This window comes from Paramacrobiotus metropolitanus, unplaced genomic scaffold, assembly GCF_019649055.1.
Source record: "Paramacrobiotus metropolitanus isolate TYO unplaced genomic scaffold, Prichtersi_v1.0 Parri_scaffold0000029, whole genome shotgun sequence".
Lineage (NCBI taxonomy): Eukaryota > Metazoa > Tardigrada > Eutardigrada > Parachela > Macrobiotidae > Paramacrobiotus > Paramacrobiotus metropolitanus.
Genome location: NW_026570249.1, coordinates 467,042 through 487,850, shown reverse-complemented (window position 1 = coordinate 487,850; position 20,809 = coordinate 467,042). Strand labels below are relative to the sequence as shown.

Below are 20,809 nucleotides of genomic sequence, written 5' to 3'. Positions count from 1 at the left end.
TGAATTCATCCTTTTCTACCGAATAAATTTGTCCCGAATAAATTCATAGCTAAGAGTTTGTTAGGATGCTAAGTTATGCAATGATCAGTTATGAGAATAAGAAATAAAAAGCATAATAGATGTTCGTATACTCGTACTACTGTATATATTCTTACCGATTATGTCATGTGTCTTTGCTACCTGCTGTTTTAAAATACTTTATTTCGTCAGTTGTTAGAAATCTACTACAATAACATACATGAGTACGTAGGTACAACGACATTTGTACGAGTATTATTGAGAAACATGTAGTGGGTGACCAGTTTTCTCCCTTATTATTGTACGACCAGATGAAGGGCCGGGAACCGTTTTCGTCCGTACCCAGTGGGTACTACCCACTGTAACATATGAGGCAGTTTCGCCCTTGAAAAATTGGAACCACCGGTAACGCTGCTTTTTGTCGGTTCAGCGTTTGTCACGAGCAAGTATCATCCCAGAGGAAACCGTCAAGACATATACATCAATACTCCCCTTTCCATACAAGCATTATTATAATAATACTATGCAACATTCTGTGCTCAAACTCCGAACATATATCAGTAAATCATATCTGTGGCATTTCGCATTTAAAAAATTCACAAATCATGGAGACTATGCAGGTTTTTAATAAAACGGCTGGTGCAGAAAATTATTGGCTGAGCCTATTCATGAAATTTGTAATGACATGGCTACGACGCAGTGGACTGTGCAGATATCATACGGAGAACAACTGGCACCAATTTTCATGGTTTTCTCGTTTAAGTTTCTGCTTTTCCTCGGCTTATATCTCGATAGGAATTTTTGTCTGCTTTTATTTCTACTTCCAAGAAGCGGCGGCAAATCGGTCAACCAATTCTTCGCTTATCTTGGCCGCATCGACCTTCATTATATACCTGTTGTCCAGTTTCATGATCAATGCTATATTCCGCACATTGTCGCAACCGCTCACGCAGCTCAACGTCGAAATTGAATTGTATTTTATTGAATATAAAATCTCCAATAAAAACGTGAAAATCCCGTACTGTGTTGTTTTGACCTTTATCTTCCTAATATGTGCATCGTTTCTGTTCTTACTGGTACTACGCTGTCAGCGCTCGTGGAATAATCAGGATAGTATTTTTGGTTTGGCCATTCCGGCACCTGTGACCATCATCGTATTGGCCACTATTCCATTAAACATTGCGACAAATATTTTTGCACAGTTTTGTCAGGCGTTTTCTTTCTACGGAGCGGCAATCGGGCTTGGGTTCCGTGACCTTAGAACAGAAATAGAAAATTCATTCAAGCAACATAAGAACGGCTTACTGTCGATGAAGGAATTTATGGCGGATTTGCAAAGTTGTCGGGAGCGGCATTTTCAGTTATCGGAAATCGTAGCGCGGTTGGATGACATATTCGCGCCGCCGTTTTTAGTGGCATTATGCAGCAATGTGGCGAACATGGTCATAGTGGCTAATATTCTAATGGGCGGAGCACCCGAAAAATTTGGTCCAATTTTTGCTAACGATGTAACCAATTTGATGTCGTGTATGCTAACAGCTACCGGTAGTTTTTTAATGTGTTTATGCTTACTGGTCGTTGCTTCCTAAAGTCAGGTTTGTGCAATTCACTTCTTTATTCTTTTTCAAAAACATATCGAGAAAATTATTTTATATAACGCATATAGTTAAAAGGCAGCTCTGTTAAAAAAAAAACAACAGATTTACATTGTCCGTGTATATGTGTTGTGACCTTTGCAATTAAACCCATCAGTTGTGAGAAACAGAATAAGCACACCAATTATTGTTATTTTTTCTTTCAAGGCACACTCCATCATTCGACCTCTTTTCGCTATTCTCCAATCACGCACCTCGCAGTCTGATTATGATTGCTGGCAAATACAAGATGTAATCAAGAGGCTACAGCAGGACCCCGTCAACTTTACCGCATGGAAAATCTTTGGACTGGACACAAACTTCGTTGTCACGGTCAGTAATCGAAAACCAATGCTAACTACATGATAAACTGCAGACCATAGCGTCTGTAATACTTACGTAAATTATAATACGTTTATTGTTATTTATAAAGGTCATTGGTCTACTCGTTACATACCTTGTTTTGGCGCGCGAAATTACGACGAACAGTGACAGTGCTTCCGTTTGCACATGTTGCCAGCATGAAAACAAATCCAGTTTCTTGTGCTCCGCATAGCTTTTGGATCATGACCTTTGGCAGAGCGGATCTTTCGAGTACATCTAAGCTCTAGCGACATTGTGTTTTTTTCTGCAATGTGGACACGTAAACTATCGCAGTACGAAGCGTTCTTTTCTTGGTTTGTTTCCAGTTTTTTCATTAATAAGCGCAGATGTTGAATGTGAATGCAGAGAAGTACGACAGTATATGTAGTACTGTATTTTTTATAATTACAAGCAGTTAACTAAAAGGCGGGTTGTACATACGCAAGCATATTAGCCACTTCCGATCGGATTCAATGCAAAATGCTGTGCTGGCGGCTTCTCCACATCTTTCCCGCTGGCAAACCAGTCGGAATTGTATACGGATACGGTGCAACCGGTGAAAAGAACAAAAACCCACACATTTCTTTGTTTAAAATCTTGCTAGATACCGACCTGATCGGCACGTGCCGGTTCAGGTAGCAGGTAACTCCTTGGTTCAAGTGCCGGGATAGGACTGCATATGCTGCAAGTTTTGACAAGGATCCTTGTTGCAGCCGTTGGCCATGGGGTTCCAGACAAAAAACTACCTGTCAAAAATCTGCTACATTTGTCGGGATAAGATTAGTCGAAGAAGCCTGTCTCTGCACATGTCAGCAGAATTCTCACAGAACAGAGCCATACAGATGCTAGAAAATTTTATTGAGTACATACATGTATAAAAAATGTTCCAAGTTCGAAATTAAAACTTCCAGGGCCATGCTGATGATCGTTTACTGTACTGTACACGGCTCTCAGCCCTACAAAATTTTAATATCATTTAATCGGGTTTTATATAACATAAGGAAATAGAACAATGTAGGTTTTTACTTAACTATACGCCGGCTGTATACGTAACTGTGATACATAAATTGTCTTTCGCCAGTTTAGTATTATTACTGCACTCGTCTGTATTTCTGGAATAAACGACTGTCTACATACCCCGTCAGGTAAGTAAGTGAACGTTTGAAAATAATTTCATTATGCATCTGGAATATTAAGAGTCGGAGGTTAAATCGCTGTGGGTTCAGAACTGGATTACATTGTTATTAGCATATGCTTTTATAGTAGTAAGTTACTACTATAAATTAAGTTACTAGTACTCTGAACATTACCAAATAGCCAACTTTGGCTATTTGGTAATGCTTAAATTTGCATCGATTTAGATAAAGGGAACGCACAGTTCATGTTTATTGTGACAGTGCCGAATATTTTATATATTCCTGAGAAATTGCAAGTAAATAAATTTATGCACAGGAGATCAACGTACATGTAAGAGAATAATATATCAAACAATATTGGAAATTAATAAGTACTATGCGACGTGACTAACAGTTAATACTATTAACCGGACACTTTAAAAAGCACTTAAACCTAACCGCAACAAACAGGAAACGCGGTATACTGATTGTACACAATGCGACAAAACATCGCAGAGGAAGATGCTACGTTATCGTCATCAGTTCCGCAAAAGACACTTATGAGATACCATAAGTACGAGCATGTACGACTGTACTTTACATGCCACAATCGGTCTCTACCGGAAAAATTGTAAAATCTGTCCTCGCACTGGAAATTATTTCCAATTTTATGATAATGTAAAACACTCGGATGATTACATAGCGTTTTTTGCTGGCGAAACAGTAGGTGGTCATCACAGATATAGTTCACCGTCTGCCATTTCGTAATGCCGATTATACGTGCAGTCAGCGGGATACCAGATTTGTGTTCTATACGAACCGCCGCTCGACCATTGGTCATTTATCAGCCGCCATCACATTTCCAATTCGGTACTTCTATACTCTTCGTGCACAATGTAGACGAAATTCTGCGAAGATTTTGTTTTGCGTTCGAACACTGATTTTTAATGCGGTGATTATTGCGACGGAGAAAAAGTCTATTAATTCCATTCGGTAACCAATTATACAACTCTTGCATTACAGCTTGAATACAACCCAACAATGGGAGAAATAACGCCCTCGATGGAACGCAAATGGACCAACAGCATAACCATACCGGCCACTATTCCGGCCACGCCCACCGCCTTCGAAGTCTTATATCACTGCCCTTGTTTTCACTACATCCAGTTTCTTCTCGGTGGGCGCCCTTATGTACAACTCCCGAAAAAGAATCTCCTCCGCTTAATTAAGTTAGTGCGGTTTTTCGTTCCCACGCTACTCCTAATGATGTTCGCCACGGATTTCGGTGATTGGCTGATTAATGGCGAAGCCGCTATGAAGTTCCAACAAACCCGCATCATCTCCATGTTAACCTATTTAGACAGCCAGTTCGGACTGTGGCTCGGCACCGCCACGACCTTTATCTTCATGTATAAAGGCGACCGGCTATTACATTGCGCGGAATCTTTAGGAATGACGATGAAATTACTGGATATGTTGCCGTTTCCGGAAAGCGGCCCGAAACGACCTTTCGGTTTAAAGGTCGCCTGGGTGATCTTGTCGGTGCTCAGTGCGTTTAGTTTATTTCGCGGGATTTACGGTGTGTGGGAAGCCATCGATCCCACGTTTCTCTATGAACCGCGAATTTATTTTTTATGGTTGGTGCCCAAGGGAATTATTGCCGCGGTGCTCAAGACGTTCTTCCTCCTAAGCGAATTGTCGGCGCTGCCGATTTATGTGGTCTTCACGTATGTCTGCGCCAAATTCACCCGGTGTTTCCAGAAACTGAATAAGGGTATCGGGGAGTTGATTGAGCGGGTAGAACGGCAGGAGTTTAAGCAGCCGTTTGTGGAGCAGCTCAAGGAGTTGTCACTAAAGGAGGTGACCTTAGCGCAGTCTGTGATAGATTTGGATGATTGTTTCGCGGTTCAGGTGCTGTTCTTTGTGGTCAACAATTCTCTGGGAGTATTTAGTAAGATTGCCAAGTGTTTCATTGCGTCGGCTTTTATCAACTGGATTGATTATGTCAAGTTTGTGATGAAGTCGTCGATGTATGTACTGGGATTGGCCATTATTATTGTCTTTCCGGCAATGCTGCATGAAAGCGTAAGCAATCACATAAAAAAACGTAGTTATATCGTAACGTAGTTCTTATACGCGTTTAACGTGTTAAAGTTTTAATGGAAAGTCTGTTTTTAAAACCTGGACTCCATTTTATTTGGGATTGTTTCTCGAGAACGAAAGTAAAAAAAACGACAATCAAAATTTAATTTCATTTAGGAAAAGTCGTTTAGATTCTTCGAATGCAAAAAAAGTTGTTAGTTAAATTAATGCTCAGCAGTCAGCTCTACTTCGACATGTCCTCTAAGCGTTTGCATGCATCAGTGCATGCTAGTGCATCAGCACAAATGAATAGTTACGATTATGTGTATGCAAACCACTGCACTACGTCATGTCGGTTACATCTCGGCCTAACAGAGACCAAAATGGTAAAACATTCTGGTTGACGAGAAGACCAAAATGGTAAAAATATTTTGGCTGTCGTTTGGAACATTAATTCTGGAATTATCAAACATACTTAAAAATACGTTTCGATTATAAAAAAGATACTGATCTGCATTGGTTTGTCATGATGTACCAGATGTTGCTTCTTTCTAGAGCAACCGGTCCAACACTCTTTGGCAAAAATTAATAGCGGTGCGCCAGGAAAAGCGACAAAAAGTAAGCTTTTCGACCAAATATGTCGTAAATTCATTGCGTTGGTATTCTTGCTGTTTTACAAATAGGATTACAGCCCGGAAGAAGGTGAAGTGCTGATAACTCTACTACAGCGCACGACCTTTCGGCAGCACTCCTTGACGGTGGCCGGTATGGCCAATCTCACTCGGTCGTTTGGAGTGACGGTATGTCAAACACGCACAACATAAAAACTTGCTTGTGATCTAATATTTTTTATAATAAATATATACGCTTGATTCGTTTCAGTTACTTCTTGGTTTCGCTGGCTTCACTTGTTTCCTCATCGACCGAGCGGAGAATTATAAAGTCCAAGAGATTTCCTTTAATTCCACTTGCAACTGCACTTTATTTGAATTTAATGACTCCGTAGTATAGTGTAGACTCCGTAATGACTCAGCAGTTTACATGACAGCCAGATTTAAAGTGAATTCTTGTGCATTTTCACAATAAATGTACTCTGCATAATACGAGTACTACCAAATTTCACTTTGAGGCTGAATTTTCCTAAAACGTCTATACACAGCAACTATACTTCTGATGGCCGACAACCATAAAAAAAGTATACTGCACATTTAAAACGCACCTAATGACAATAAACCAGTGCCACCAATTTATTGTTTTAATGCGAAATGCGCTCATATAACCTGCTTAGAAAATTTCCGCACCGTAAGTAAATCGCCAAAAAATGTACAAAAATTCCACGCCAATAAAAAGCCAATAATTATGGTACACAGAACAGAATTTTGATTGCACCTTCAGTTAATACCTGACGCATTCGTTTATATGCGAAAGACAGACACTTTCAGCAATCCCAGTCTAAAACGACGTCGTACTCTGCGCGGTGGACGCCGTATCCCCCTCCGGCATGGGATCATTCCGCGCGATCTGGAAGACCTGAATAACATGCGGTCGTTCGCCGGTCTCCCGGAAACTGCCTCGCTTCGAGTCCAGCGTGCGTTTGCTGAACCGATGATTAATGCGGGTGGTGGACGGTGCACCGCGCAGGGTTGTAACGGCTGTTCCCGGCTCAGCCGCGGCACCGCTGGTCTTCTGGATAGCGGCGAAACGTTTGCGGAAGACGACGTCCAGCGTGGACACAGTCCCTTTGCGACGCGGGTCCATGGAGATGACGTGGTGATCGCCCTCAAAATCCCGGGTGTTCTTTAGGGACTGCAGTTCCCGGGCGATCTGCACGGCGTTATCGCGAAGATATTCGAAGCCGATACGTTTCTTACCGGAGCAGCATGTCAACGATGTACTGGAATAAACGAACAACAAAATTGAAAACATACCTTAATCGGTTTTTACACATTAAAGGAAGATATAGACTGGATGATTTTATAAATTTATGGTATCGGTTCAGCTAGCGTGTACACACTGTTAAACACTTGTAGCAGCTGTAGAAATATTAAACTGTAAACTGCAACAGCGGGTAGAAATTTCAGAACTGTTGCCGACACCGTTTGTTGCAAGGAGGTTAGACAAGCAGCTGAAACTTTTTGACACAAGTAACCAGTTGCAAAAAACGGGGAAAAAATTTGGTGAATTATTGTACACTTACTAATAACAGGACATGATGGTAAATCTGTACATCAGAATGTGTGTACGTCTTGGCTAAAGCTACCTTGTCACCAACCGCTGCACTACACAATACACATATCAGCGATTGCAATATGCACACATTTCCTGTGATGCTCAGGAAATAAAGCTGTGCAAATGTTCGTCATAAAATTAAGTTTAGCTTGGTTCAAATAACTCTTCCGCACGATAAATTTGACAATGTTCAATTTTCTCATCAAGATTTACCTGGCAAGCAGGTGCGAAAATGTCCCCCATCGGTGCATCAACATAGCGATGAACTGCACCAACATCAGAGCGAAGAAGAACAGCAAAAAGGCGATGCCCGTCGGCTCAATTTGAATGGCCGTCCGTTTCTGGCTGCTGGCAAAGGGGCTGGGAAGGAGAATGAACAAATCCTCCCGGCGCAACTCCAGGAGGAATACCATCAGAATAAACAGGCTGTTAACCATGAGAAATCCCAGTCCGACTTTATTGCGCAGCTTCTTCATCTGCTCCACCATGGCCTCTTCCAAACCGGCACTACTGCCGGCCAGCGGAACTAAGTACGTGGAAATCAGTTCCCGCCAAAATCCCTGTTCGATGGGATCGAGGACATCCGGTTCGGCGCTGGACAGATTCTCATCGTCCATCCAGTGGTCATTTTCCAGAATCACCGGGCCAGTGGGATCGGTCAGAGCTGTAAATGACAACAACGGTAGATTAGATCTGCGTGCGATCGGTGCGATTAAGTCGGCTGTTCTTGATGCAGCTAATTCGTAGAGCAATGGCTGTTAACCCCATTCCAATGAAAGTCATCGCAACTATCGGTTATATTGTAGTAACAATACTGCGAGAGAAGTTATATTTTTCTTAATACTAATAAACTAAACACAATTATATTTCGTGATTTAAGCAAATTAGACTACACTTTGAATCCGCGAATCAATACGAAACTACCATTAAAATTTATCAAATTAAATCTGGTTTACATAGGGCATATAATCGGTTTTAAAAAAATCAGAAACGTGTACTTCACTCTAATTAAGGCATTGTAACCATCTCAATCACAACCACTATAGCAGCGGAAAATCCGACTTATAGTACCGATCACTTACACATGAGCCATTCCGTTAGTTTGTCGTTGTTCAGCGTACGACCGCCAAATTTCTCATAAAACTCCTCCGCTGACTTTACCGCCGTTCGCACCGTAGACACCGAAAAATTGGCGGATGCTTCGGAGATCTGATCCATATCTTGCTGCGACGGCAAATTAATAGGCACAGTCAGACCATCGGGCGGCAGAACGCGCGGTCGGAAACCAGGCAAACCTAGCCGGCGCGCTCGCAGTCGATGCTCTATGGTCTGCAACTTCCGCCCCAGCATGAACAGCTCCCGCCCGATAATATCGCCAAACGGACCTTCCAACGGGCTTTCATCCGGCGGCGGACAGCAGACAATCCCACAAAACTGACCACACGCGAAGCTCACGGTTTTCTTTCCGTTGGGCAGATATTTTTTCAGTTGCTGCAAAATTTTGAACACATCAAATTTGGTAATCCGATAAGCAGACATTTTTATGTTGCTGCCAAATTTAAACATATGGAATCTGGCGATATGGGTATATTTTTTACTGAAGCAGTCACATTCTAAAATTTTATCTCATCGTAAAAATTATTCGCGTAACAAATGAATTTATTATATGCAGAAAAATATATGCTTCTAAAAAACAACAAACATGGATAACTGTTTCGGCATGCGCTACAAATCCATTTTCTGGAAAATTTTATTTAACATGCCATGATCGTAAATCGTATTAATGTACAGTTATTACTCCGATCGTTATCGTGTCCACTGTCCAGCACAGCCAACTTTCAGCTACCAGCTAGTCATCCACTGCACTACGCCTATCAACACTTTCATTACACCATTACGATTAATTGCACAGTGAACACGATTAATTGCAAACAACGATTAACAAACAACGATTAATTGCACAGTGAACACTTCTGATACCTCAATGACATCCACGCTAGGAATTTTGGCGGGAACTTGTTTGGTGGGATCGTTTTGTGCTTCCTTAGCCAGCTGTTCCCACTTTTCAATCTGCTGCACGAGATCATCTTCCTCATCACTGGCCGATTTTCGTGGCGCATTACCCAAATGAAACGTGCACAAGGCATGAATAACGGTCAGTAAGTAGGTTGTAGGAATCGCAATAAAATACACCGGTGCAAAGACAATATTCCACATTTCCTGCGGATGAAAAATAGCCGGGAGCAGTGTGGACAAGATGAAGGCAATCATGAAGATGGACACCGGTGATGCCGATAGCCAGGATTTATGCAGCTGAACGGCAGCGCTGATCAGCACGGCCAACATGATCAGTCCATAGGCAGCGCTCAAAATCTTGATAACTAAATCCTAAAAAGTTCAGCTTTTGAGCAGCGACACCGGCAAAATATCAGAGCGCGAAAGTTTTTTGTCAACGAGAAAAGCTGCTTGATATTGGCACACAACAAGACTTGCCGGTATTCAATGGCAACAGCACGTAGTTTCCCAAGTACAAGTTCCATTCATCGTTATACTAACAGTAACCGCATTATTATGCCCATATGCTGATTTTTTTTACAGAAACCACAGTATAAAAGTCATTTCAAGCATTTTTCTGCCACGCGTTGGAAAGTTTCAGATTTTCACTTTTAGCTCAAGTTTTTTTTCGTGGACGTTTATGAAGTTATTTATAACGCAATGGTTATCGGAAAACAGGCTGTTACAGGCAACATAGAATCGACTCCTTCACCAGTCGTACAGTAATTAAGAAAGCGGAAGGTAAGTGTAAACGGAAAGGAATCAAAAAGAGCAAACCTGTAGTCGTGGCGATCCAAACACGCAGACAACCATCAACACCAGCACGGGACCGACATTGCAGAGCAGCGCCAGAAAGATATTCAGTTGGAATAAGTTGACCAACGACGTTACAATGACCAGCATCACTGTGCCGGGTGCGAAGATCGTCGACACCAGCGCCATCATCAAGTAGCCGACGTACATAATGGTGATGTTCTCATTACGCTCTAATATTGCCGAATAGTTGCTGGTGATATCCGCCGTTGCCGCCAAATCCAACGGGAAACCGCGTTGGCTTTCGCGCAGATAGTCAGAGTACGTTTCCGGTACATGGATGGCGATATCCACTGCCGCACAGTATTCCACTTTATACCCTGAAAAATAAATAATTAAAACGAACACGGATTGTACTATTCTTTAAAATAATAATCAGAATTAAAATCCGTACAATCCGATTTAAAAAAACATTTTTGTATCCGTATAAAGTAGTGTTTTGTAGATTTATTGAAATCAAACTGCAAACCTTGTTTTAACAGCAGCGAGCATAACCACTGTTCGTTGCCCAGCCGGAACTGAATAAACTCCTTCGAATCGTCGGGAATCATGGCGAATTTCTTGATAACGTTATCGTCCATTAGGGCAGCCGCGCGGAACATGGTGAAGCCGGTGCGAATGCGCAAAAGTGATCCCAACATATGTTCGGTGGAGCGGTCCATCCAGTAACGCATGGCATATTCGAACATTTGATACCAAACCAGTGGACCGGTTCCTACTGGCCGAATTCTATAAAGAGGTCGCCAAGAGTAACAAAACGAGTATGGCAAATTTTTTTTAAAAGAGCATACAGTTTTTTATCCAAACTAAAAATGAAAAACAAAACAAAAAACTTATTTAAATGCAGTTACAGCCATAATTTCATGATCTTTATTAATATAGCATTGTTCGAGGCTTACCTGTTTATCAGCCAGTCTACTACAGTTTACATGATTATTTGGAATTTACAGTACCCTTGATATCCTTCCGAGTCAACCATATAATAACTTAAAATACGCAATTTTTCCAAATTATGCCGTAGTCACGAATTGCACATACAGAATAATCAATAAATTAAAAAATAAAGAAATAAAAAATAATTAAAAAAAAATTAATTAATTAATAATAATCAATAAATTAACGAAACTTATAAATAACTAACAAAGTTTTACCTGCAGGTAGCGGCTCCAATATGGTTGCCCTGCTTCAGAATATCCAATAATTTCGTCACCGCATGCGGCTTGAATCGGACCGTTCCAGAGGTGAAGAGCACGTACGAACTATCGGCAAACTGTTCCTTTTTATTGGTGTCAGCGGGTGTTTGCATAATCTTATGCCCCAGCACGTAATACAGCGCCATGACCTCACTCCACCGCTCACCGGCCCGGATCAGGTTGGTATCCTTGAAGTGGATCGTACAGCGATTCCCACCCGGCAACACCCACTGCAGCTGGCCACCGTACGGCGTGGTCACCTTCCGGGGCGGACGTAGGGTAACCGGAAATTCGTGCACATTTGCGGCGGCCTCTTGGAAGGTTGTGATTAGCCGGGCTAACTGCTTATCCAGGGTTCGATCACCACGGAGGGAATCCATTACAAAGGCTTTCTCAAAAAACATGTGACCTAAAAATAATAAAAATATATTAATCCCGGCAATCTGCCAAAGAAACCAACTAAAACAGAAAACGTACAAAATTGTTAGCCGCCTTAGAGTACTGCTAATTTTAGCGACTCGTTCACAGAAGTGGAAACAAGGATTACCAGGTCCGAGAACACAAAGCCATCGCACTACATCACATGTTAAACACAAAACTCTAACCACTTAAAAAATGTGCAAAAGGAACCAAACTTCATGCTTCAAATTATTTAATTTTACATAACTGTTAGTCTTGATCTTGACTGTTTTAGTTTTTGGTGACGGACGATAATGAAGAAAAAATGCTTACGTTATTATTATTACATAAATATCTCATTACAGTTTAAATTACAAAACGGGTATCGGGTCAACCCGTTTACACAAGCGCACCCATGCCGAGTTTTTTGGTTGATTTTAACTTTTAAGTGATCAGCATTAAAAAAAGGCAGTGCTCAGAAGCCTCAAATTTTGAAACTTTAGAAATATTTTGATCTTACTTTCAAATTCAAAATAATCTGGATCAGATTCGATAAGGAAGCGGAGCGCATTCCTGCGCGCACACTGCTCTTCATCCACCCGGAGAATCGACTTGATCGTCTCCACAACATCGGTTTCGGTCTGCCGATCAAAGAACGAACAGATACACAGATGCGCCACGTTATGCTTCTTTTTCTCCCGAGAACGCGGTCCGTGGGACTGTGTAGTTTCGAGCCGGGTAGGCAGGTGAGAGGGATGCAGCGATTCGGTCCAGACACGCATCCGGTTGAGACTGGAGCTGATGTCCAGCGGAAAGGAACCGAATTCCGGTAAGGCGAACAAACTGGAGAGCAAAACGACTGATGTATTTAACCAACAAGCACTTCGGCATTTAACTCCCTGGTCAAGCTAATCGGTAACAAACATAAGGAGTTACTCATCCGATACTTGAATTCACGAAAGAACAAACAATCCACACTAAAAACTAATCAAGAATCGCAATAATAATGAAAATATTGAACCCACAATTCAGTACCTAGAACAAATATCAAAGGCAACCCACATCTCCTTAGTTTCCAGATTTTACTTAAATTATCTTAACAGGTATAAAATGTTTGTTTTAGCAGTGTAGGGCTTGCTTCTGCCTGAAACAGCATTGGCGAATCAACAAATAAAATTATTGTGTATATGGAAATACTCGAACTTTCGAAACGTAATTACGTACGAGTACATCAAGTATTTTACATACAATCATTCACTATAAGCACGTACTTTCGAACTATAAGCACATTTCTATCAAACAGGTTTAAACTGAAAAAATGAAACAAAAAAGCAAAGAAAGGTAAAAATTCGTATGAAAAGCGAAATGACGCAACGAAAGTCTGATACGAGTAGAGATACAGTGTACATTTTGTGAAGCATTTCTCCATTTCAATTTGACGATGTCCGTCCAGAAAGCGTAACACTACAAATACTGTGATTATTCCATAACCAGTAGCGCCACGGACCAGTTAATATAAATGGATGAATATCAGATTATCACAGCTCATACAGTATTGAATGGTACCTGTCTACTAAAACTACGAGTAGAGTAGGATAAATTTGCTGATTCCAAGCCAATTAACAGGTACGTAATAATTCTTACTGATTGATCTTCCGTCGTTCCGGCATAGGTTTCCATATGTGCATGGTGATATACCACTGGCTAAGCAGCCATAAAAACCACAGCCATGCGTACTGGGTGTCCAACATTGCCCAGAACGAACCGTACTCAGGACATTTGACCTGCAGCATTTCCGGCAGAATACCGCTCATCACACAGCCATTATTGCGCACCGTTTCGCAAACTGATGCGGTCAGTGACACTACAATGGTTGAATATTGCTTACCGTTGGCAAACATAATTTACAATTTCACGAACAATGAGGTAAAAAAACTCATTAATTTCTTGTAATTCAAGTACTGCTAAACAAATTTGTCAAATTACCTTTCAAGATATTTACATTATGTATGGTTACAACTTGTAGCACGTAATTAAGTTCGCTTGCAGAATATGCTGTAGCGTAATTACCTGAGTATGCAGTTTGGAGTAGAAAGCAGTACCGTTGCTCGAATTCCTTATTTCCACAAACATTTAATTTTGCTTTTTATTCTTTTTAATTTTCTAATTACTACGCTTTGTCCAGCATCTCATTCGTCAAATTCAAACTCGATAATACGATAATAATTTTACAATTTAACTGACAATAATTGAAAAGTTTTTTTATTTAACTTAAAAACTCTTTGATAACTTGAGTTAATAAATTTAATAATACGAGTACTCATACATTGTATGCACTTTAGTTGAGTTGACCATACCCGTAACCGGAGAAATCAAGCAGACGGGAATGGCGAAGCTGAACAAATGTATCCGAATCCGGCACGCATATTTCCCGCACACATTGCCCAACACCGCCGCCATACTCCCAACCACCGCCACCAACAGGAACACCGCATTCGGCTTCCAAAACCATATCCGCTGCCGGCGCTCCACCCACGTCCCGTTCACCACCTTCCCGCCCAAATCCAGTGTCGACGTGCCGGTAAAGACATTCCGCAGATCAAAAACGTTGACACTACTCGCCGCACCGGCAATACTATGCCAGGCCGCAATCCACGCCAGTATCAAGAGAATCTTCCACAAACTGAGGAAGACGTACACTTTACACTGCGCTTGACCAATGTTAGTGCGGTGCTCGGATAACCAGCGGATGAGCCGGAAGGCGGAGTCAGGGGAGACGTAGTTCTCCCACCAACGGATGGAGATGAGGATCAGCGCGACGGGCAGTGTCCAGCGAAAGGTCACCGGCGCGATTAAGGGCCAGAAGATCAGGGAGGTGATCTGGAAGAGCAGAACGACCAGATCGACGATGACGCGGACACAGAAAAAGGATTCGGATCCGTGCCGGGTGAGGAGGGCGAGGAGGGAGGGAAAGAAACAGAACGCGCTGGTCAGCATCAGAGCGGAGAGGATGTCCGTGTGGGTGGTTACATCGTAGAGAAAAAGCAGCAGTCCGAACACGTACAAAGTTTCTGTTATAAAAGCCTGTGAAAAGAGGTTTTTGTTAGCGGTATGTGGTTCAACTGGCGTTCTGTGGCTGTATCACATTCATATTGTCTACTGAAAATATTCTGAGCTAAAATAAGCGGGTATGTACAGCATAGCACATTACCAGGATCCATGTTACAGCCGAGCGTGGTCCTTGGATTTGACGGAGCATTACTTTTCGAAAACACGATATCCATGTGATAATTTCCGGCAGTAAGAGACAAAAACAAATCGACCATACTACAGCCAGGTATCTCTCTCCCTTGTCGGCAGACCCTGCAAAGAAGGGTACGCTATATTTCTGGCACTGAGCAACATGTACCAATTAGCAAATAATATACGGTAGAAATACACAACAAGAATATCAATATCAGAAAAAAATATAAAGGTTTGAAGGCGATGTGGCCTAAGTTTATAGGAGAAACATACAATTTCTTTCAGAATACAATCGCAAATGTATTTTAGAGAACAAAGATACCCATTTCGCTTTAAATTAAATAACATACATCGGCCAACAAAAGCATTGCACATCATCAGCGGAGAAAATTGTAGAGTTCGGGCTCAAAACATACGTTTCCCGTTTCGTGTTGAAACGTCCGAAAAGTTGCAACAAAATGGAAATTAAAATGCAAAGAGAGTTTTTTTATTTTAGAAGCACAAGGGAGAAGTTTACAATTTATTTGTAGATTTTACCAGGATAAACAGTTGCAACAAAACATTACACTAGCGCAATTCTTTTAAACGGAAAGGGTGTTTTACTATGCGGTACAAACTGCAAACATTAATTCATGCTCCACATCGCCCACCATACATCAACTGCAGCGAAAATTACAGAGAAGTAGAACGGGTCACGCGAAAAATAATCTCGATGGTTTCTGTGACAATAACTTATTCGGAAAATATTTTTATAACATTAAAACTAAAAACTTACCAGTGACAGTCGGCACAGTAGTCCCGGTTCTATTTGTCGGTTTACTATAACAATTCGCTTTATCATCCGCCGACTGCAAATTCGTCGTCAGCAGCAAGACACAAAACTTGGATATCACGCCGGCGATGAGTATCAGGAGAAATGTCAAACAGTACGCAATGACTTTGGAGATCTGGAGAAATGCATCGAAGAATATCTTATCACAGCGTGTGGGCACTTCCACCGTCTGCAGTTTGAACGCATCCCATCCGTCCGTCCGCGGACTGGAATATTCCATGGTGCTGCTGCAAAAATTAACCGAAAACTCACATGATATTTCATAAATACATCTTCGCTGAATATCTCGACTAAAAGCCGTGTAACGAGTAAACTACCACCATCGGCACCAGCAACGGTAAGAAAATGCAGCGCTCCTTTTGTCGTAACTCATTAGCTTTCCGGTTGTTTTCCGGTTACCACAAAGCATCGACACTCTTACGGTACGTGCTTGCCGGTTCTTAGCTAATGGTCAAATGCGGACAAGATCCTCAAACAGCCGCTAATCAACATGTCCAGTGCATTAATCATACCGGTTGCCGGTGCTTATCTATCGGCTGAGCGGTAGTCTCTCGCGCATCCTCAACGCTAAACAGTAAACACTGCATCTTGACAACCGCACTCCAGATAACTGTTGAACCAAGTGCAACCGGCCAGAAACCAATTTTCTGGCGACAGGGTTACTAGTAAGAAATTAGGTACAACCAAAAAATTAAATTAATGTTTTAATTCGAGCTATGTTAAGTCTAAAAGTGTTTTTAACGCTTAAATCCGAATCATTTTAAGCAGCATCAAGCGAGTGTGTCTTTTATTATATTAATAGCTTTTGCCGAAAAAATGAGGGTTTTCTTTTAAGAATAAATTTTAAATTTATACGATTTTAATCTTCATACCGCTCGGTGACACAATGTACCAAAACAAAGACTATATCATCAAATATACTATATCATACTATATCATCAAAGCTAAAAGGTCGTATACTGGTTCTACTCGTACATCATTTTAACCAAAAGGATTGATCTGCAAACTTTTATACGCAGCTTCTCACTCGTATTGTACTAAAGTCCTTCTCTGTTGCGGCGAGACAACTAACGTCGTATTCCAGTGCTGGCGAAACTGTGAACAAAAGTCTAATCAATAATTATTATAGAATCTCTTCTTTCAATATTCTCGGTTCCAGCAAGCTCAGATCAAGCTGAAACTGTTAACCGATAAACAGCAAATCTGAAATTTATCCAAGAAAATCAGAGCTCATGTACTCTTACAGTTAAAAATTATACCGTTCAATAATGGCACCATGTACGACGGCATTGAAGACGCTTTTGTTATAAATCTGCTATGTTTGTTTTTATTACGAACTTTGGATTGTTTTAGTACTCAGTTTGTACTTGCATGTGATATACTTAATAAAGGTGAGATGAGTGAGTACTGTATACCATGTACAAATACGTATACATACTGCATCTACGTAACAACATTTGTAGAATAATGGCTCTGCAAAATGTGCCCTCTGTCAAGTACTACAGCTAAGTGCAGAAACTAGAAAGTAGAAAGTAATACAAAAAAGCGTACGTCAAGATTTTTTCCAGACAGTTTTACACTTGGATTTTAGAATTACGAAGAGCATACAAGAAATTACAAATTCCGAAACTCTAAAGTGAAAATGTATAAAAAAATAAAAAATCATAACGTGCACTTTCTGTTCTGCATATTTATATTAGTGCGGTCTAGTAGCCCCTAACCAGATAGGACAGTTTTTATCAGAGCCTTTATTCTACGAATCTATTGTTACAATCTTGAGCTGTACAGAGGTAGTATGTACCTGTACATGGCATCGAAAATGTTGAAAAACCGTGCTTTCATTTTTGAATGTGTTTTCTGAAGACCGTCCGAGAAATTCCAAGAACACATTCAAAAACGAAAGCAGGATTTTCAGTACACAGAACTCAAGAAAACATTTGAAACGGATTAACTATGCATAACATCAGACAGCTTTCGGCCATGCCAAACTTACATTTCCGACGCCGGACCGCGCCGTGTGGACTCAGCACATCCGTTCCCGTCGGGATCACTGGCGAAATCCCGCAACGGATTGGGCTCAAAGATGTGCGATTTAGAACTGCAAATCTCATAATACTCCTGCAACTGATCCGGTCCCGGTGTACTGTCCTGGCCATGATAGTCCGAAATAACACTAGCACTACAGTCCATCACCGCGATACATACACGCAACGCGTATAATTAATTCCAGCACACGCCGTCCGGCGTTCACAGTACAAACACAGACGTTCAGGGATAGGCGCTAAATGTTACTGTTGTCGATCGGTTTCACTGGGACATTTTAACTCGATCATCAAACTGATTACGTTGCCGGCAAGGTCAATTGCTGTCAGGGCTGCAGTACAACGACGATGACTCGGGAAGGCGAATTGAAAACAATGAGCATAAATTAGGAGTCATCATGTGTCAGTCACATACGCTGGTCGTAGAGTGCTCGGAACACCGCTTGAACGCCATTTCCGGCTGGAGTGATGAAGTCTCACAATGGGTCTGTAAGTGTTACAAAAGGAAAGCGGTTTGCGTCTTGCGATAACAATGGCATTAAATGGATCATCCAACTACTGGACTAAGCTGACCAGTAATACTAGATGCGATGTAGATACATATTACATACACTACGACAGAATCATACGGTACACGAAAAGAAAATCACTGTGGATTAACCTCCAATCACCAATGTACAAAAAATTTTCCCAGTCATTAATTTTGAACAAAATCAAAACTGTTATGACATTTACCGTATTTACAGTAAAGTATTTCTCTTTAATTAATTCCTCACCGGAAGAAAAAGAAGCGTCTTACCAATATCCGAAAACTTACGAGTAAATTATTCATTAACAATAAACTGCAGCTATAACTCATAGATATACAGAGTGCTTCATTTCGTCCAAGTTATCTGAAAGCTGCATCCTGAAACCTGAAAGGGATCATGTTTCTCCAAATGTAAAGAAATAGTTTTGCAAATAATAATAATATAAAAAATTAATTCAGATCTTGAGTTGCTAACAATTCAGCAAACATTCGAAATTTGCCGGCTGTTGCAACGGGCAGACTCGTATACCTAAAAGTGGCTGGAGCTAGATTTCGGTATTAGTTTAGAAACAGAATTATCTAACACCTTACTTCATTGGGTGTGAACCGGTAACTACAAAACATTTAGCCATACAGCTGCGACAGCATTACAATTATTTCAAAACAATCCAACTACAATACTAACTTCCGACACACTAAACTGGCGCCGTACCAAATCCAGCGTGCAGTGAAATCCAATCCGAATTAATTGTTCATTCCGGCAGTCGAAATCGTACAAAACAACATAACGCTCGACCAATTATTTCTCTTCGCATGCCTCATCAGTTTGATAATTTCCGATCCCGTGGTTATGTGAGCATAACCAGTGCGGCGTATAAATTAGTCTGCCCTCCTCTCGTCAAACGGCAAAGTTTGTGTAAACCCAAACGGTTAGCGCGCCAAAGCCGGCCTTCACGGTAAAAGCACCCCGAAAAATTACACAAACTATTTACCCAGGACAAACGAATAATCAACAGACATGTGCTTTAATTTAAAACACAACTAATCAAACATTAAAACATGCCCCGTCGGTTAGTCTAACAGTAGCCGCCTCGCTCGTCGCCGTCCGGTTTCAGGACACACACGCACACAACGGTACGGCAAAATAACGTGTGAGAAAGCGTTGCAAACGATTTGTTTGTCCATTAGAGAGCGTTTCTCTCTGATGGCGGTTACAAGTGGTAAAAAAATGTTGTCAGTCAAGTGATGCCATTGTATGCCCAGGTGCAACGCTGAGCGAAAAATAGAAGAAAAAAACAGCGTTTTACACAATCACCCCGCTACTTGTCAAGTCAATACAAAATCATGTTGAAAGGCGCAATCACAGTTAGGAAAGAGAGAGTGACAAGTGGTCAGGACCGGAAACCGGATGACTTGGCGAAAGACATAATATTCACACATGCGGCTACCCACGCTACTTCTTGTTCTTTGGTTTATTTTGGCCACAAAACTGCTGGAGCCATTGTCGTGACGTCACGAACGTGCGGGTAATAAAGCATAATATTTGGACGACTCTGTGGACAATAGAGGAATTTAGTCAGTATATGTAACACTCGAAAACGGCATACATAATGACATGTTGCTTTTGTATAAAATTTATCCCAAAACACAACGGAAAACATTTTACAACATTTTTGAGTATATCTGTCCAACGTACATAGAGTTCCTATTATTTTTCACACTGTTAGTCTCTTAAATAAACTTTTAAAACGTATGATTTCAAAGACTTTGTTAGAGTAAAATACTACAGGTCGGCCACGCCAAGTTGTCACCAAAAATTTTTTTATTTATTAAAAATTTCCGAATGACTCTAGAATTTTTATTTAGCTTTACTATGATTATAATTTCTTTCCTGCATCATTTGAGCCCAAGATTGCGAACAAGTAAGCGTTTTTCGACAAGTTACACCAGAAAACTCGAACGCCACCTGCTTCACAATACATCCCGACCCGTCTACCGTGGTCTCCTTCCGTGCGCACAAAATTTGTTTAAAAATCGAGGTCATCTCTTAGCTAATCGGTGACAAGTCAAAACTTTTCAACATCCAATACTGAATCGGGATGCGTATCATGCGGTTCTCTCCAAACCCCTGGATGGTCAGAACTGCGACTTAGAAATTAGCACTGTCAAAATGGGGAACGACGTCCTTCTAGCGATCCCTACATAATCTAGGAATGTCATCCTTAATCATCTTTGACAAAATATGATCACGGGCATATGTGG

General features: G+C 41.1%; 2 protein-coding genes across 4 annotated transcripts; one reads left to right on the top strand and one right to left on the bottom strand.

The window, feature by feature from the left end:
* The first annotated feature begins 3,009 nt into the window (after positions 1 to 3,009).
* Positions 3,010 to 6,245, top strand: LOC129588456 (uncharacterized). 2 transcript variants are annotated; one of them, XM_055482662.1, is made up of 5 exons: positions 3,010 to 3,160; positions 4,154 to 5,215; positions 5,768 to 5,830; positions 5,896 to 6,012; positions 6,095 to 6,245. In XM_055482662.1, the coding sequence occupies exons 2-5, from the start codon at positions 4,172 to 4,174 to the stop codon at positions 6,221 to 6,223; spliced, it is 1,353 nt and encodes a 450-aa protein (XP_055338637.1). In that variant the 5' UTR covers positions 3,010 to 3,160; positions 4,154 to 4,171; the 3' UTR covers positions 6,224 to 6,245. The 2 variants fall into 2 exon arrangements, with proteins under 2 accessions (XP_055338637.1, XP_055338638.1); XM_055482663.1 differs by lacking the exon at positions 3,010 to 3,160 and adding an exon at positions 3,908 to 4,000.
* A 152-nt stretch (positions 6,246 to 6,397) lies between these two features.
* On the bottom strand, positions 6,398 to 20,097 carry LOC129588449 (chitin synthase chs-2-like). 2 transcript variants are annotated; one of them, XM_055482650.1, is made up of 14 exons: positions 19,233 to 20,097; positions 17,970 to 18,505; positions 15,920 to 16,203; positions 15,113 to 15,264; positions 14,259 to 14,985; positions 13,546 to 13,765; positions 12,422 to 12,744; positions 11,461 to 11,911; positions 10,779 to 11,038; positions 10,274 to 10,629; positions 9,422 to 9,829; positions 8,524 to 8,932; positions 7,655 to 8,105; positions 6,398 to 7,106 (listed from the first exon to the last, which is right to left on the bottom strand). In XM_055482650.1, the coding sequence occupies exons 2-14, from the start codon at positions 18,164 to 18,166 to the stop codon at positions 6,665 to 6,667; spliced, it is 4,680 nt and encodes a 1,559-aa protein (XP_055338625.1). In that variant the 5' UTR covers positions 18,167 to 18,505; positions 19,233 to 20,097; the 3' UTR covers positions 6,398 to 6,664. The 2 variants fall into 2 exon arrangements, with proteins under 2 accessions (XP_055338625.1, XP_055338626.1); XM_055482651.1 differs by having other exon boundaries at positions 19,260 to 20,097.
* Positions 20,098 to 20,809: the final 712 nt, after the last annotated feature.

Excerpts from the sequence above, each read along its gene's own strand:
- LOC129588456 (XM_055482662.1), top strand. The coding sequence starts at position 4,172 with ATGGGAGAAATAACGCCCTCGATGGAACGCAAATGGACCAACAGCATA. Across the intron at positions 5,216-5,767 it reads CGGCAATGCTGCATGAAAGC|AGCAACCGGTCCAACACTCT; the intron begins GTAAGCAATCAC and ends GCTTCTTTCTAG. Across the intron at positions 5,831-5,895 it reads GCCAGGAAAAGCGACAAAAA|GATTACAGCCCGGAAGAAGG; the intron begins GTAAGCTTTTCG and ends TTTTACAAATAG.
- LOC129588449 (XM_055482650.1), bottom strand. The coding sequence starts at position 18,166 with ATGGACTGTAGTGCTAGTGTTATTTCGGACTATCATGGCCAGGACAGT. Across the intron at positions 14,986-15,112 it reads CGGCTGTAACATGGATCCTG|GCTTTTATAACAGAAACTTT; the intron begins GTAATGTGCTAT and ends CTCTTTTCACAG. Across the intron at positions 7,107-7,654 it reads TTTTCGCACCTGCTTGCCAG|TACATCGTTGACATGCTGCT; the intron begins GTAAATCTTGAT and ends CGTTTATTCCAG.